The 16,454-nt window shown below is 37.6% G+C and overlaps 1 protein-coding gene across 10 annotated transcripts in view; it reads left to right on the forward strand.

Moving 5' to 3' along the window:
- The window catches only part of PTPN13 (protein tyrosine phosphatase non-receptor type 13), a 225,857-nt gene that overhangs the window by 123,848 nt on the left and 85,555 nt on the right, over positions 1–16,454 (forward strand). For 9 of the 10 annotated variants that reach the window (XM_055589037.1, XM_055589036.1, XM_055589033.1 and 6 more), the window contains 4 exons: positions 640–733; positions 8,173–8,392; positions 11,998–12,072; positions 12,190–12,364. In XM_055589037.1, coding sequence (XP_055445012.1) covers positions 640–733; positions 8,173–8,392; positions 11,998–12,072; positions 12,190–12,364 — 564 coding nt within the window. Of the gene's footprint in view, positions 1–639; positions 734–4,905; positions 5,168–8,172; positions 8,393–11,997; positions 12,073–12,189; positions 12,365–16,454 lie in introns of those variants that run through there. The other variant, XM_055589038.1, reaches the window with a different exon arrangement.

The following is a 16,454-nucleotide window of genomic DNA, read 5'->3' on the forward strand; positions in this document are numbered from 1 at the left end:
GTGTTGAGATATAAGGTGTGAAAAGAATAATTCTATATAAAAATTTTAAATTACAAAAAGCTTCCAATTACTCATTTTAACACTGTTATAGGTACGTAAGGGCTTCCCTCATAGCTCAGTTAGTAAAGAGTTAGCCTGCAGTGCAGGAGACCCGGATTCAATTCCTGGATCAGGAAGATCCCCCAGAGAAGGAAATGGCAACCCACTCCAGTATTCTTGCCTGGAGAATCCCTTGGACAGAAGAGCCTGGCAGGCTATAGTCCATGGGGTTGCAGGAGCCAGACATGATTTAGTAACTAAAACCACCATAGGAACTTAATAGCAGTTTCACCAAACAGCAGTATAGTCATTTTCAAATGCTAAGTCGCTTTAGTCGTGTCCGACTCTGTGTGACCCCATGGACTGCAGCCTACCAGGCTTCTCCATCCATGGGATTCTCCAGGCAAGAATATGAGAGAACATAATTCATTGTTTTCAAAAATAAAATGACTGCCACTGAAGAGTTTAATGACATTATATCATTAATTTGATTATATGAATATGATTTGTAAAAATTATGTGTCTTCTGAGTGCTTATGTTTTAAATAAGATTATTTCATATTTTTATGACTTGTGCTATTCCTTTTCATTCACAATTAGTGAGAAAAAGTGAAACTTCAAAGAGATTTGAATCCAGCAGTGGTTTCCCAGGCGTAGATGAAACCCCAAGTCAAGGCCAGTCACAGAGACCAAGGTATGTAATATGAAAAAATGGCAATATATTTCCAGTTGCATGTGGTTTTTTTCTTCATTAGAATCAAGGAGAATATTTTTTTAATTATTCTCTTCCCTCTGTTTTCTCCATTCTTCTTTTCTTCCCTCCTCTTTAAGTTCTTGCAAATTCAATTATATAAAAGATGTTACAATTGTTTGAGTTATTGGAATCTTTTAAAATTAGAATTGGCCCTGATTATTTTAGTTTGTGCTTGATTTTTTTTAATTGCCAGTATGAATATAAAATAACTAACAGTATGGACGTTTTAAAGGTATAGCATTAAACATCTATGAGAAGATATAAACTTTGATTTCTAAAAGAATAATGCTTTTTTCAAAAGGTTACCTGGGCTCAACAAGTAGGCTTTCAGTACTATTTGTTTAATGAATAATTAGTAGATTACTACTAAGTAACCTATCATGTGAAATCTGTTACATAAAAAGTTAAGTTTTCACTACATCTTCCTGAATTAAAAGAAGCTATCTTGTACTTAAACTTTTTTTAAGCCCAGTTTGGACTTAATCCCATGGACGGAGAAGCCTGGTAGGCTGCAGTCCATGGGGTCACACAGAGTCGGACACGACTAAGGCGACTTAGCATTTGAAAATGACTATACTGCTGTTTGGTGAAACTGCTATTAAGTTTAGAGTTCATTTTCATACTGAGACACTCAGCATACTTATAAGATTAACCCTAGCAGTTGTTCTTATGGTATTATAACTGTGGGTTGATTTACTTTGTTTGAAGTGAAATGTGTCAACTCAGTACTGAATATATTAATGTGTGTCTTCATGTGTGCACAGATCCCTTACATGAACAGAAGCATATTGTTAAAGTTAAGCATTAATTTGAAATTCATAGTGTAATATTAGAGAATCAGAAGTTGCTTCAGAATTTACTACCAAACTATAGTAATACTTTTAAATTTGATATCTCAGTTCATTTGATTTAGGTACCATTATATACAAAAGTATCATTTGGAAATTAACAAAAACCTGCCCCTTAGCTGATTAATTCTGGCAGGCAAATGTTTCATACCCATAAACTGTTAATAGTCTAGGTAACCCTACCCATGTGATTAAAGCAGACAGTTTATCCAGGGTTAACACTCCAAGTAATTACATACATTGCACAAAAATTATTCTGTAATATTTCAGTTTTTATGAAATTTATGTCTTTTTCTCGTGTTCCTTTTTAAAATGTCTGTGATACTTTCTATGAGGAAAGTTCTAATCAGTGTTCATTTGCCTAAAGTGATATAATCTTCACATAATAGCACTGTATATTACTATAACCCCATTGTGGGAATAGTAATTGCAATGAGCCTATTTTGGTAATTTTGACCAAAGAGATTAGAGACAAAGATAGATCTATGCTTGATAGTAGATAGTTTTATTAAAGAAGCAAAACTGTTTGGAGATGACCAGCAATAAGAAGCAAATGTTGAATTGCACTAAGGTCTGTGTTGAATTGAGGAAGTCACTCCTCTCTATATATGTAATTTAGAGAAAGCTTACAGTTACTATGATGCCTTTTTAGCTTAATCAAAAGAAGGAATAGAGAGCAATGGAAGAATTGTCGGAATTATATGTTAAAATTGATTGATTTTATAGTCAGTTTGCTAGTTATTTAGAAAACATATTCCTCCAAACAAAGTTAAATCATTTTGTGAGACTTACTTCAGTTTTCTTGAGAAGGTAACTCAAAAGCATGGGGATTATAAGAGAATCTTAGTTTTGACTGTTTCCAGTTTTTTTTAGGAAACAATAACATTAAAGTGTTAGCTCATCAGATCATAATTTAGTGATAAGCTGCTTTTATTTCACACTTTAAGATGTTTAAAAACACAACTTGATGTTCATAGCATCTGCATTAGATATAGGTGAAACAGAAATATTTCTTTCAAGGAGAAGTTGACTGTTATTGTTGTTTAGTCGCTAACTTGTGTCCAACTCTTTGAGACCCCACGGACTTAAGCACACCAGGCTTCCTTGTCCTTCACTGTCTCCCAGAGTTCACTTGAACTCATGTCCATACAGTCGGTGATGCCATCCAGCCATCTCATCCTCAGCTGCCCCCTTCTCCTCCTGTCCTCAGTCTTTCTCAGCATCGGGGTCTTTTCCACTGAGTTGGCTCTTCACATCAACATGCAGCTTCCAGTGAATATTCAGGGTTGATTTCCTTTAGGATTGAATGGTTTGATCTCCTTGAAGTCCAAGGGGCTCTCAAGGGTCCACGGTTCAAAAGCATCAATTTTTTGGCACTCAGCCTTCTTTATGATCCAACTGTCACATGACTACTGGAAAAACATAGCTTTGACTTTGTTGGCAAAGTGATGTCTCTGCTTTTTAATACGCTGTCTAGGTTTGTCATAGCTTTTCTTCTAAGGAGCAAGCGTCTTTTAATTCCATGGCTGCAGTCACCATCCAGAGTGATTTTGGAGCCCAAGAAAATAAAATCTGTCACTGTTCCATTTTTCCCCTATCTGTTTGCCATGAAGTAATGGGATAGGATGCCATGATCTTAGTTTTTGAATGCTGAATTTTAAGGCAACTTTTTCACTCTCCTCTTTCACCCTCATCAAGAGGCTCTTTAGTTCCTCTTTGCTTTCTGCCATTGGAGTGATATCATCTGCATATCTGAGGTTGTTGATATTGCTCCCAACCATCTTGATCTGTCCAAGGAAAAACACATTAACTGAGGTATTGTCTAAATTTCTTATTCAAGTGCAGAGTTTTCTGTATGTGTACAAAGTCTTCTGATAATATCTTTAACATGTCAGTACACAATCAGGAGGTTCTGTTTGTTCCTTAGGTCACGTATTTGTGAGATCTATAAATAGTTCTGTATTTAGATATGTTGCATAATTCTTTATAAAAATTTCCATTCCTTTATCTAGAATGAAATGGAAAAAGAGATCCACACAGTGCTATTGATTTCTATCATAGTGGGTGGGAGGAGATTAACAGGAAGTTATGAGTCAGATCCATCAAACTGAGTAATTTTGGATTTTGAACTATCAAAAGTGTCTTTCAGTACCAAAAAAAGACATTCAAAGCTATTTTCCGAAGAGCATCTCTAAATTTTTTTTCTGTGTTAACTTTTGAAGTACGGTTTTACGTAGTGCAATTCCTACTGCTTCTATGCTTATCTGTTTAATGATGTAACTTTTTTTTGTCTTGAAAGAACTTGTTTATCCATTCCTAAATCATCTAGGTTTTGTGAGTTTCTTGTTTGTTTGCATGTGTTTTGTCTATATTTTGTTCATTTTTGTTTTGCCTCTCAAACGTTGCAATCAGATACTGTGATGGGACACAAAATGATGATCAGTCACTTTTGTTATCTGTTTCTTGCTCTGGTAGAAAAGAATTTGAACAAGAAGGCTAATATATTTGATGAAAATGACAGGTGTGGGTTAAAATGTATAGATTCAAAGTTTTATCGTTTTCCTTGACCCCCATTAAGTGAGAGCAAGCCATAAAATCATATTCGATCATTGGCTCAATAGTGTCTTCCCTGGTGGCTCAGAGGTTAAAGTGTCTGCCTCCAACGTGGGAGACCTGGGTTTGATCCCTGGGTCGGGAAGATCCCCTGGAGAAGGAAATGGCAACCCACTCCAGTATTCTTGCCTGGAGAATCCCATGGAAGGAGGAGCCTGGTAGGCTGCAGTCCACAGGGTTGCAAAGAGTCGGACACGACTGAGCGACTTCACTCACTCACTCACTCACTTACCTTGTAGAGGGTACTTCTATGTACGGGAAATGAGATTATGAACAAGACCAAAAAATTCCCTCCAGAGATGTGATAGGGCTGAGAGATATTCGGTAAACCACTAAAAAAAAAGTAAGTAATGCACCATCAAAATGTGATGGTACTTGGAAGGAAAATAAACCACGCTAAAGAGATAGAGACTGCAAGGGTATGATGTCCAAGTTCTAGTTCACTTAGGTAGGCTGGTCAGAGGAGGCATCTCCTAAGGGTTAGGGTTAGGATTAGGATTAACTATTTTGAGTATAATGGGAATCCATTGGATGGTTGAGACATAGCTATGATCATGTTTACATTTTAATGGGATTACTCTGATCTGTTCTGTGAAAAACAGATTACAGAAGTAAAAGACTGGTTTGGAGGCGATTACAGTGCTCCATTTGAGATGCATACAGCACAGACTAGTTTGTTAGTAATAGAGAAGTGTTGGAAATAGATTTCTTCAATGTTATGCCCTTAAGGATTTGCTGCTCATTCAGATGTTGGATTTGTAAGGAATGAAGAATGACTCCAGATTGTGTCCTAAGCAACCAGTGAATGATTGAGAGAAGGTTGCACATAAGGAACAAGTATCAAGAGTTTGGTTTTAGACATCTTAGGCTAAAGATGCATAGTCACATCCAAGTCGAACACTAACCTAAGCAGGTGAGTAGAATCAGAATTCAAGGGAGAGCCTGGAGTTATGGAAATACAAGGTAATTGAGGCCATGTGACTACACGAGATCAGGTAAGTGTGACCTGTATATGGAGACTAGAAAAATCTGGAGGTCTGAGCACTGTTACAGTCCAATGTTGTTGTTGTTCAGTCGCTAAGTTGTGTCTGATTCTTTGTGACCCCATGGACTGTAGCACACCAGGCTTCCCTGTTCTTTACCATCTCCCAGAGTTTGCTCAAACTCATGTCCATAGAGTCAGTGATGCCATCCAACCATCTCATCCTCTGTTGCCCCCTTCTCCTCGTGCCCTCAGTCTTGCCCAGCATCGGGGTCTTTTCCATCGAGTCAGCTGTTCAGATCAGGTGGCCAATGTTTTGAAGCTTCAGCTTCAACACCAGTCCTTACAATGAATACTCAGGGTTGATTTCCTTTAGGATTGACTGGTTTGATCTTCTTGGTAAGAACTCTAAAGATTCTTCTCCAGCAACGCAATTTGAAAGCATCAATTCTTCGGCGCTCAGTCTAACATTAAGAAATTAGAAATGAAGGAAGATCCAGAAAAAAAGACTAAGGAGGAGCCAGTGAATATTTATTTTTGGCTGTGCTGAGTCTTCATGGCTGTGCACGCTGCTGTCTAGTTGCAGCAGTGGTTGGAGGGGAGGCGGCTGCTCTCTGGTTGTGCTACACAGGCTTCTCATTGCAGTGGCTTCTCTTGTTGCGCAGCACAGGCTCTTGGGTGCTTGGGTTTCAGTCGTTGTGAGTCATGAGATTAGGGGCCCCATAGTATGTGAGATCTTCCTGCATCAGGAATCGAACCCATGTCTCCTGCACTGGCAGGAGGATTCTTAACCACTGAGCCACCAGGGAAGCCCCAGAAGTCAGATGTTTAATGACTGAATAACTATGTTGTAAGGTGCTTGGAGGTCAAGTAAGATGCAAACTAAGAATTATCCTAAAAAAAAAAAAAGAATTATCCTTTGTCTTTGATTACACTGAAGGCAGTCTTTTCTGTGACTGGTTTTGGTGAACTGGTAAGGACTCAAACTATGGGTCTGAGTCCAAGAAGAAGTGGAAGATGAAGTGGAGATAAAATTTAAAAGACAGTTTTGAAGAAACTTACTCTAAAAGACAGCAGAAAAATGAAATAGAATCTAAAAGGGGATGTGGAGCCAAAGAAGAGTTTTTTTGTTCTAAGTAGAAAATAGTACAGCATGTTTGTATAACATGAATAACCTAGTGGACAAGATGGATGATGCGTGTGAGAGAGTAACTGCAGGAGCAAAGTCTCTGGATAGGGAAGAGGGTTGGAACCCCATGTACAATAGAGGCTTGAGGCCTATGTAAGTGTGCAGGAGATCTATCCATTGTACCAGAAAAGATCAGAACATCGATCTGGAAAGTCTGGTGGTAGAAGGATAAGGAAGTTGTTTCCTGTTTGCTGCTTATTTCACCAAAAAAACTGAAGAGAAGTCATCAGTTGAGAGAGAATGAGGGAGGAAGTTTTGAAAGAACTTTGATAAAAAAAAGAGGAAAAAAATATGAAATAGTTCTCTAAGAAAATGAATCACCATGAAGCACTGAGAACCCAGTGAGATCAGTCAGCATGGTTCTGCAGTTTCATGAGAGTTCAGGTCATATGCCAAGAAATGATTTTCATGATGGGCTGTACAACTCAAGCAATGTGAGGGCTAGAGGGGGTTAATGGAATTAATGTATAACAGGTATAGAAAATTTAACATCTTATGGAAAAACTCTAACTTTTTGGCCTATCCAGTACTAACTGGTTTTATGACATAAGTGGAATGACATCTATCAGATGAATTACTGAAGACTGTGTTGTACCCTGAACCATAATACTTGTAATACCAATACATGATAAAGCAGTGTGGTCTAGAAGATAAACATTTCTAATTTCAGATCATAAAGTAATCCATTAGTTAACATGACATTAAAAGTGTAAACTCTAAGTCAAGATTTCTAAAGCATTAATATATCACATTTATGGGAAGTAAAAAATTTTAAAAAGTGTAAGTTTTAACAGAGAGGAAGTGGTCCAATCAGTGAACTAAAATTCCTGATAGAGTCAATGAATGGTTTGATGGAGAGTGTTAGAAGAAGTGAGCTAGAAAACAACAAGGAGATTAGATGGAGAGGGTTTTGGAAGATAGAAATAGGACATTCTAGAGGCTGCACAGTTATTGTTATAGCCAACATGACTTGCCATGGGAGCAGAATTCTGGCTGAGATGGAGGAAGCCAGGGTGTTATAAGACTCCCCAGTCTCTGTAACACCAGCATGAGTGATGATAGCGGTGGTGTTAGAGAAGACCGCTGCGTCAGGCACTTAAGTCTGTAATGCATAAAGAAGAGTTGGCCAACAGAATGAAGTCTAGAGCAAAGCAGATCAGTGAATGGTTTGATTTCATAGCTCATATTTCAAGGAAAGGGTAGAGACCTGGGTTTGATGCCTGGGTTGGGAAGATCCACTGGAGAAGGAAATGGCAGCCCACTCCAGTATTCTTGCCTGGGAAATCCCATAGACAGAAGAGCCTGGCAGGTTACAGTCAGAGTCAGACGCAACTGAGCAACTAACGCTTTCAATTCAAGGAAGCTGGAGGCTCTTGGAGGGGGAGTCGGTAATGATCTGGAAGCTGAAATAAAAATCCAAGGAAATCTCTGTCTCATGTCCAGGCCCACTGGTGCAGGATTATGAGTATAAAACAGCCTCAATCTGAGAGAACCACAGCGGGAACAGTTTCAGATGTTGAGCTATTTCAGAGAAGAGGTAGAGGATATAGATCTACCCACTGAAAATGAGACACCACAGTATATTAATACATTAAAAATAGGACTGAGGAGTTACTTCAAAGGTTCTTTTGAAATGAAAAAGTAAAATTTGTCTAAGTTCTTGATAGCTTGCTTACCATGATATTTTTTCTTGATTAGACTTAATATGTTTTTTTCTCAATCCACTTTTCACTTTTCTATATGGCAGACAATATGAAACACCCCTTGAAGGCAACTTAATTAATCAAGAGATCATGCTAAAACGGCAAGAAGAAGAAATGATGCAGCTGCAAGCCAGAATGGCCCTTAGACAGTCTCGGTTGAGCCTGTATCCAGGGGACACCATCAAAGCTTCCATGCTTGACATCACCAGGGATCCCTTAAGAGAAATAGCTCTAGAAACAGCCATGACCCAAAGAAAACTGAGAGTAAGTTGATTCTCAGGTTACTGCATCTAAACTTGGTCTCATAGGGAAAATGTTATGCAAAGTACTTTAAAAAATTGTATAATTCTGAAATCTCATATTTAAGTTTGCATTGATGTTAAATATCCTGTTGGTTGACATTAAAATATTTAGCTCTTTTCATGGTTTCATTTTTACAATAACATGAGATGGATTTACAATATCTTAACTGTATATTTTTAAAAATATATTTGTGATCCTTAAGTCAACTGGCTTTATTCAGTATTGTGGTGGATTACCTTTTAATATTTATTATCCCACAAACCAAGAAGATCAGAGATAGAGAGTTCAAGGTTGGTTCAGAAGCTCAAGAATTCTATCAAGTACATTCCATCTTTCTGCTCTGCCATTCTCATAATTTTGGCAGTAATTCTCTTTATAGTTAAAAGATGGCTGCATTAGCTCCAAGTATCATATCCTTGTATTACAGTATTCAAAGGTAAGAAAGAACAAATCTGTGGGAGAGTTTTCTTTTATGTGTTCAGTTGGTTTATTTTTCTTTCATCATATATCCTCTGTATTTTTAAAAACATAAGCTCAAAATGAACATAGTCTTTTCTCATATAAAATGTCATGAACATTTTACAACTTTTATAATATTATTGTTAAGGGCTGTGAGGTACTCTATTATGTGAATTTACCATGTACCATAATTTATTTAATCATTTTCCAGATATTGGACATTTAAAATCCTTTTAATTTGTAGTTACTATGAACATCCTGATAGCTAAATCTTTGCAGATAGCTTCCTCCAAGTAGAACAGCCAAGTCAAAGGCAAATACCTTTTTAGATATTTTTATACCTTATCAAATTGCCCTTTAAAAATTTCAGTTTGTGTTTCCTCTGATCATGCCTGTTTCACCATTTTCTTACTGACTCTCATTGTGTCATTCTTTTTTTTTATCATCACCAATTTGATAGATGAAGCAATATCCTCATTGTACTGTTGCTTTATGAATAATTCTTCAAAAGCAAAGTAAATAATAGTAAAAGTGATAAAATCTAAAGTGATTTTTTTTTCTTTCTAGTCCCATGCTAAAAAAGTATATTATCCTATTACATTTTGGGTTTTGTTGCTTATTTCAAACAATCTTCTTAAAAGCAAATTTGTATACCCTGAAATTGACAGAATTCAAAATTTTCCTTCTAATTTTCTAAGAAGAAAAGTGTTGCATGGTGAAAATTACACTGAACTACAAATTAAGAGACTTGGATTCAATTTCTAATAATTTCATTTCTAATATGTCTTTATGCATATTTTTAAACCAGTTTGTGTCTCACTGTGCCAATTTTTAAAATGTGTAATTAAGTTGTAATTTATAAGACAGATTCCAGTTTTAAAGTTACTCGATTTCAATAAAATATAACTCAATTTATTTTAAGCCAAAAGGAAGAAATTCCATAAGACTTCATCAATTTATCATTGTAAATAATACATTTGTCAAAATTAAGCAGTAGTCAGGTTAGCATGGGTTTCCAATAATTAAAGGCACACATAAAGCAAAAGGGGCACATGTATATACACATCTTTTCCTAAATCATAGTTTCAGAGAATACAGAATTCTGTTACATTTAAGAGTCATAAATGATATTCTGTACCTTTATAGTATACCACTGTTAGGTGTCATCTCACTAAAGACTTGTGTTTCCTTTTAGGCAATGCTGTCTGGCTATTTTAAAAAAAAAAAAAAAAGGCATACTTTTTTCAACAGGCTACATCAGTGACTAAAGAATTTGAACTGCTGATCATTGAAGAACCACATAGTATTTTTTCTTAAAAAAAAAAAAAATTAACAGGAAGGGAAAATTCCCCAGCGGTCCAGTGATTGGGATTCCACACTTCAACTGCCGAGTGTGGCCAAATAAATAAAGGAGGAAGGATACATTTTTGAGGCTGAATAAAGAGTTCTAGTGCTCAGAGGACCGATTTCAAAATTGAATTAATATTCTTTTCTAAAACATAACTTTTTATTTTTTCTAGATTATTTTTGGTGTAGGCACATTTTAGTGTTCATACTCAGTTTCTTTAGTTGATTTGTATCAGATTCTGTCTTTAACATGGCAAACCATCGTCATTTCTTCTACTCTGTTTCTATTCCCATTTAAAATGTGTCCTGCTGGTTCCCTGAAAATTAACAAATGCTTAATGTTAAACTTTTACCTAAGTGGTATGGGTCACATGTTCGACACGCCATTGATTGGATAGAATTCCCACATCAAGTAACCAAATGAACTGTACAGAGAAGATGCAAAGAAGAAACCAACAAAAATAAATCTCCATATATTTATGGCGTGCACAAGAGTGCACACACACACAAACACGTAGACCACCTGCCTTTGGCCTCAAGATTAGCCCTGTGTTCATTCTACTTTTCCCCCCCTTTGGATGTCATGTTTCAGTCTATTCTGAATCCTACTCCCCCGTTGAAGTCTAACTGTTTTAAGTTATCTTTTCAACCAATTCTTCTCTCCAGGCAGAAACCCCTGGATGTACAAGACATAAAGGGAAAGAGTAGATTGAAAAGCAGTAAATGCAGAGTGTGGACTCTGCTTCTCCTAGCTCCCGAGATACTATTTTCGTAGTAGAGGCAGCAGGGCAGAGCAGAGACCGTGACCCCTGTAATAAGCCTGCATACATGCTAAGTCACTCAGTCATGTCCGACTCTTTTGGGACCCATGCACTGTAGCCCACCAGTATCCTCTGTCCATGGGGTTTCTAGGCAAGAATACTGGAGTGGGTTGCTGTTTCCTTCTCCAGGGATAATATCCCTAATTGCCACTAATTAGAGTACAGGGTTGTGAGAACTTGGTTACAGGTGAATGTGTCTTTTGTAGTCACAAAGCAGATGTGGTCCACTAGAAGACTTGTTTTAGGACAAATTGAATATCACTCTCTGAAATAATAAGATTCTATTCAATTACTTTTCACATTAGCAATAGAAACCAAATCCTTATATGAACTTGATAACCCTATATTCAATAAATGAGACTGGTGTTTTTTTTGAGAGAGAGAGTTTGGGTCTACCTGGAGTCCAAAACATGAAAACCTTTATTTATGTAAAATGGTATAAAGCCAGGCTTTATATTTTACATCTCTGGTAGGATTCGAAGCTGATAAAATTAATATTTACAGTGTAAGGCACATTTCAGCCTTATTCCTTTTTTTTTTTTGAAACAGATATTTTTACCTTATAAACATGGCAGAGTATTCAACATTGAAACAGAACAACAATGAAACTGGTTTTTAATTGCACTTCCAGTTTATACATTAAATATTATATCTTTGAGCCCACCAAATTTCTGATTGTCTGTTTTTAAAAAATGATTATAATTCTGCTGTACTTCTTTATCAAAAGTTATACATTTGTTTCAGATCTCTAGTTCTACTATGATGACCTTACGTGTAGTTTGCTATTATTATTTGATTATTTATTATATTTTTATTTATTTTATTTATATTTTTAATTTATTATTATTTATATTACTATTATTATTACATTATTTTCCTTTCAAGGGAAGAGCTAGAATAAGTGATAATAACTATTGATTCCTCTTCTATGATTCACAGAATTTCTTTGGTCCAGAGTTTGTGAAAATGACAATTGAACCATTTATATCTTTGGATTTGCCACGGTCTATCCTTGTAAGTAATAAAACCACTTTGTCACTCTGAGAAAATAATTTTGGTAATGATTTTTAAGGAGTTAAAATTCTTATCATGGTTACATTGGTAACTGCCATTCATTTTTTTCAATTGTAGACCAAGAAAGGGAAGAGTGAAGATAACCGAAGAAAAGTTAACATAATGCTTCTGAGTGGACAGAGACTGGAACTGACCTGTGATACCAAAACAATATGTAAAGATGTGTTTGATATGGTTGTGGCCCATATTGGCTTAGTGGAACATCATTTGTTTGCCTTAGCTACTCTCAAAGGTACCAAGACATTTTAAACTCAGGGTAGAGTGTGGAAACCTGGCATCAGTGACCTCCTATACCTGTTCTACCTAACCTTCTTCTGGGAAATATTGGTGGTGGTTTAGTCACTAAGTCATGTCCAGCTGTCTGTGATCCCATGGACCAGTAGCTCACCAGACTTCTCTGTCCATGGGATTTCCTAGGCAAGAATACTGAAGTGAGTTGCCATTTCCTTCTCCAGAGGATCTTCCTGACCCAGGGATTGAACTCAGGTCTCATGCATTGCACACAGATTCTTTACCAACTTAGCCACCAGGGAAGCCCTTGGGAAAATTGAACTAAATGGATATGTCAGCATTGAGAAGTAGGAGTTAGGAGCTGTCTTTCTTTTCCTAACTCAGTGCATTGTCTTAATAGCTGTGTCTTTTTAGCATTCTCTGTACTCAGCCGTGAAGATTTGTCTCTGGCATTGTCTATATCAGTTCAGTTCAGTCGCTCAGTCGTGTCCGACTCTTTGCGACCCCATGAATCGCAGCACGCCAGGCCTCCCTGTCCATCACCATCTCCCGCAGTTCACTCAAACTCACGTCCATCGAGTCGGCGATGCCATCCAGCCATCTCACCCTCTGTCGTCCCCTGTTCCTCCTGCCCCCAATCCCTCCCAGCAACAGAGTCTTTTCCAATGAGTCAACTCTTTGCATGAGGTGGCCAAAGTACTGGAGTTTCAGCTTTAGCATCATTCCTTCCAAAGAAATCCTAGGGCTGATCTTCAGAATGGACTGCTTGGATCTCCTTATAATAGATTTTAATTGTTATATTTTGGGGATCATTATTTACCCATATATGTACTTTAGAAATCAGTATCTGTTTGAATATATAGCGAGACCCTATTTCCAAATCTCCATATGAACTCCTTCAGCTTCAGGTCAGTTCAGTCGTGTCCAACTCTTTGCGACCCCATGAACTGCGGCATCCAGACCTCACTGTCCACCAACTCCCAGAGTCTTCCCAAACTCATGTCCATCGAGTCGGTGATGCCATCCAACCATCTTATCTCTGTTGTCCCCTTCTCCTCCTGCCCTCAATCTTTCCCAGCATCAGGGTCCTTTCAAATAAGTCAGCTCTTCACATCAGGTGGCCAAAGTATTGGAGTTTCAGCTTCAACATCAGTCCTTCCAATGAACACCCAGGACTGATCTCCTTTAGGATGGACTGGTTGGATCTCCTTGCAGTCCAAGGGACTCTCAAGAGTCTTCTCCAACACCACAGTTCAAAAGCATCAATTCTTCAGCACTCAGCTTTCTTTATAGTCCAACTCCCACATCCATTCATGACTACTGGAAAAACCATAGCCTTAACTAGACGGACCTTTGTTGGCAAAGTAATGTCTCTGCTTTTTAATATGCTGTCTAGGTTGGTCATAACTTTGCTTCCAAGGAGTAAGTGTCTTTTAATTTCATGACTGTTGTCACCATCTGCAGTGATTTTGGAGCCCGAAAAATAAAGTCAGCCACTGTCTGCACTGTTTCCCCATCTATTTGCCATAAAGTGATGAGACTCGATGCCATGATCTTAGTTTTCTTTTTTTTTTTTTATTTTTTTTTATTTTTTTTTTTTTCTTAGTTTTCTGAATGTTGAGCTTTAAGCCAACTTTTTCACTCTCCTCTTTCACTTTCTCAAGAGGCTCTTTAGTTCTTCACTTTCTGCCATAAGTGTGGTGTCATCTGCCTATCTGAGGTTATTGATATTTCTCCCAGCAATCTTGATTCCAGCCTGTGCTTCCTCCAGCCCAGTTTCTCATGATGTACTCTGCATATAAATTAAATAAGCAGGGTGACAATATAAAGCCTCGAGGTACTCCTTTTCCTTTTTGGAACCCATCTGTTGTTCCATGTCCAGTTCTAACTGTTGCTTCCTGACCTGCATACAGGTTTGTCAAGAGGCAGGTCAGGTGGTCTGGTATTCCCATCTCTTTCAGAATTTTCCACAGTTTAGTGATCCACAAGATCAAAGGCTTTGGCATAGTCAATAAAGCAGAAATAGATGTTTTTCTGGAACTCTTGCTTTTTCCATGATCCAGCAGATGTTGGCAATTTGATCTCTGGTTCCTCTGCCTTTTCTAAAACCAGCTTGAACATCTGGAAGTTCACGGTTCACATCTTGCTGAAGCCTGGCTTGGAGTATTTTAAGCATTACTTAACTAGCGTGTGAGATGAGTACAATTGTACAGTAGTTTGAGCATTATTTGGCATTGCCTTTCTTTGGGATTGGAATGACAACTGACCTTTTCCAGTCCTGTGGCCACTGCTGAGTTTTCCAAATTTGCTGGCATATTAAGTGCAGCACTTTCACAGCATCATCTTTTAGGATTTGAAATAGCTCAACTGGAATTCCATCACCTCCACTAGCTTTGTTCGTAGTGATGCTTCCTAAGGCCCACTTGACTTCACATTCCAGGATGTCTGGCTCTAGGTGAGTGATTACACCATTGTGATTATCTGGGTCATGAAGATCTTTTTTGTATAGTTCTTCTGTGTATTCTTGCCACTCTTCTTTACATCTTCTGCTTCTGTTAGGTCCCTACCATTTCTGTCCTTTATTGAGCCCATTTTTGCATTTTCTTGAAGAGATCTTTAGTCTTTTCCATTCTGTTGTTTTCCTCTATTTCTTTGCATTGATCGCTGAGGAAGGCTTTGTTATCTCTCCTTGCTATTCTTTGGAACTCTGCATTCAAATGGGAATATCTTTCCTTTTCTCCTTTGCTTTTCACTTCTCTTCTTTTTACAGCTATTTGTAAGGCCTTCTCAGACAGCCATTTTGCTTTTTTGCATTTCTTTTTCTTAGGGATGGTCTTGATTCCTGTTCCCTGTACAATGTCACGAACCTCCATCCATAGTTCATCAGGCACTCTGTTTATCAGATCTAGTCCCTTAAATCTATTTCTCACTTCCACTGTATAGTCATAAGGCATTTGATTTAGGGCATACATGAATGGTCTAGTGGTTTTCTCCACTTTCTTCAATTTAAGTCTGAATTTGGCAATAAGGAGTTCATGATCCGAGCCACAGTCAGCTCCCAGTCTTGTTTTTGCTGACTGTATAGAGCTTCTCCATCTTTGGCTGCAAAGAATATAATCAATCTGATTTCGGTGTCGACCATCTGGTGATGTCCATGTGTAGAGTCTTCTCTTGTGTTGTTGGAAGAGGGTGTTTGCTATGACCAGTGCATTCTCTTGGCAGAACTCTATTAGCCTTTGCCCTGCTTCATTCCGTATTCCAAGGCCAAATTTGCCTGTTTCTCCAGGTGTTTCTTGACTTACTACTTTTGCATTCTAATCCCCTATAATGAAAAGGACATCTTTTTTGGGTGTTACCTCTAGAAGGTCTTGTGAGTCTTCATAGAACTGTTCAACTTCAGCTTCTTCAGCATTACTGGTCGAGGCATAGACTTGGATTACCGTGATATTGAATGGTTTGCCTTGAAAACAAACAGAGATCAATCTGTCGTTTTTGTGATTGCAGCCAAGTACTGCATTTCGGACTCTCTTGTTGACCATGATGGCTACTCCCTTTCTTCTAAGGGATTCCTGCCCACAGTAGTAGATATAATGGTCATCTGAGTTAAATTCACCCATTCCAGTCCATCTTAGTTCACTGATTCCTAGAATGTCGACATTCACTCTTGCCATCTCCTGTTTGACCACTTCCAATTTGCCTTGATTCATGGACCTAACATTCCAGGTTCCTATGCAATATTGCTCTTTACAGCATCGAACCCTGCTTCCATCACCAGTCCCATTCACAAGTGGGTATGTTTTTGCTTTGGCTCCATACACACAATGCCTTTTTTTTTTTTTTTAACACAAATTTAAGTATTTGTTAGAAATAGAAAATTTATTCACAAAGACAGTATTAAAATTTTTTGTTATTATTACAGAATTTCAGACATGGAGAAACATTTTCAAGAATAGTCAAAAAAATTCCCCAGTACTCTTTATTCAGATTCCACCAGTGTTAATAATTTATTACATTTGCTTTTTCACTGCTCTCACTCTTGCTGTCTGTGGAGACAGTGTCTTTCTTAAATGTTATCATTTGATGACTGAAGC

The sequence above is a fragment of the Bubalus kerabau genome, chromosome 7 (assembly GCF_029407905.1).
Source record: "Bubalus kerabau isolate K-KA32 ecotype Philippines breed swamp buffalo chromosome 7, PCC_UOA_SB_1v2, whole genome shotgun sequence".
NCBI classification, from domain to species: domain Eukaryota; kingdom Metazoa; phylum Chordata; class Mammalia; order Artiodactyla; family Bovidae; genus Bubalus; species Bubalus kerabau.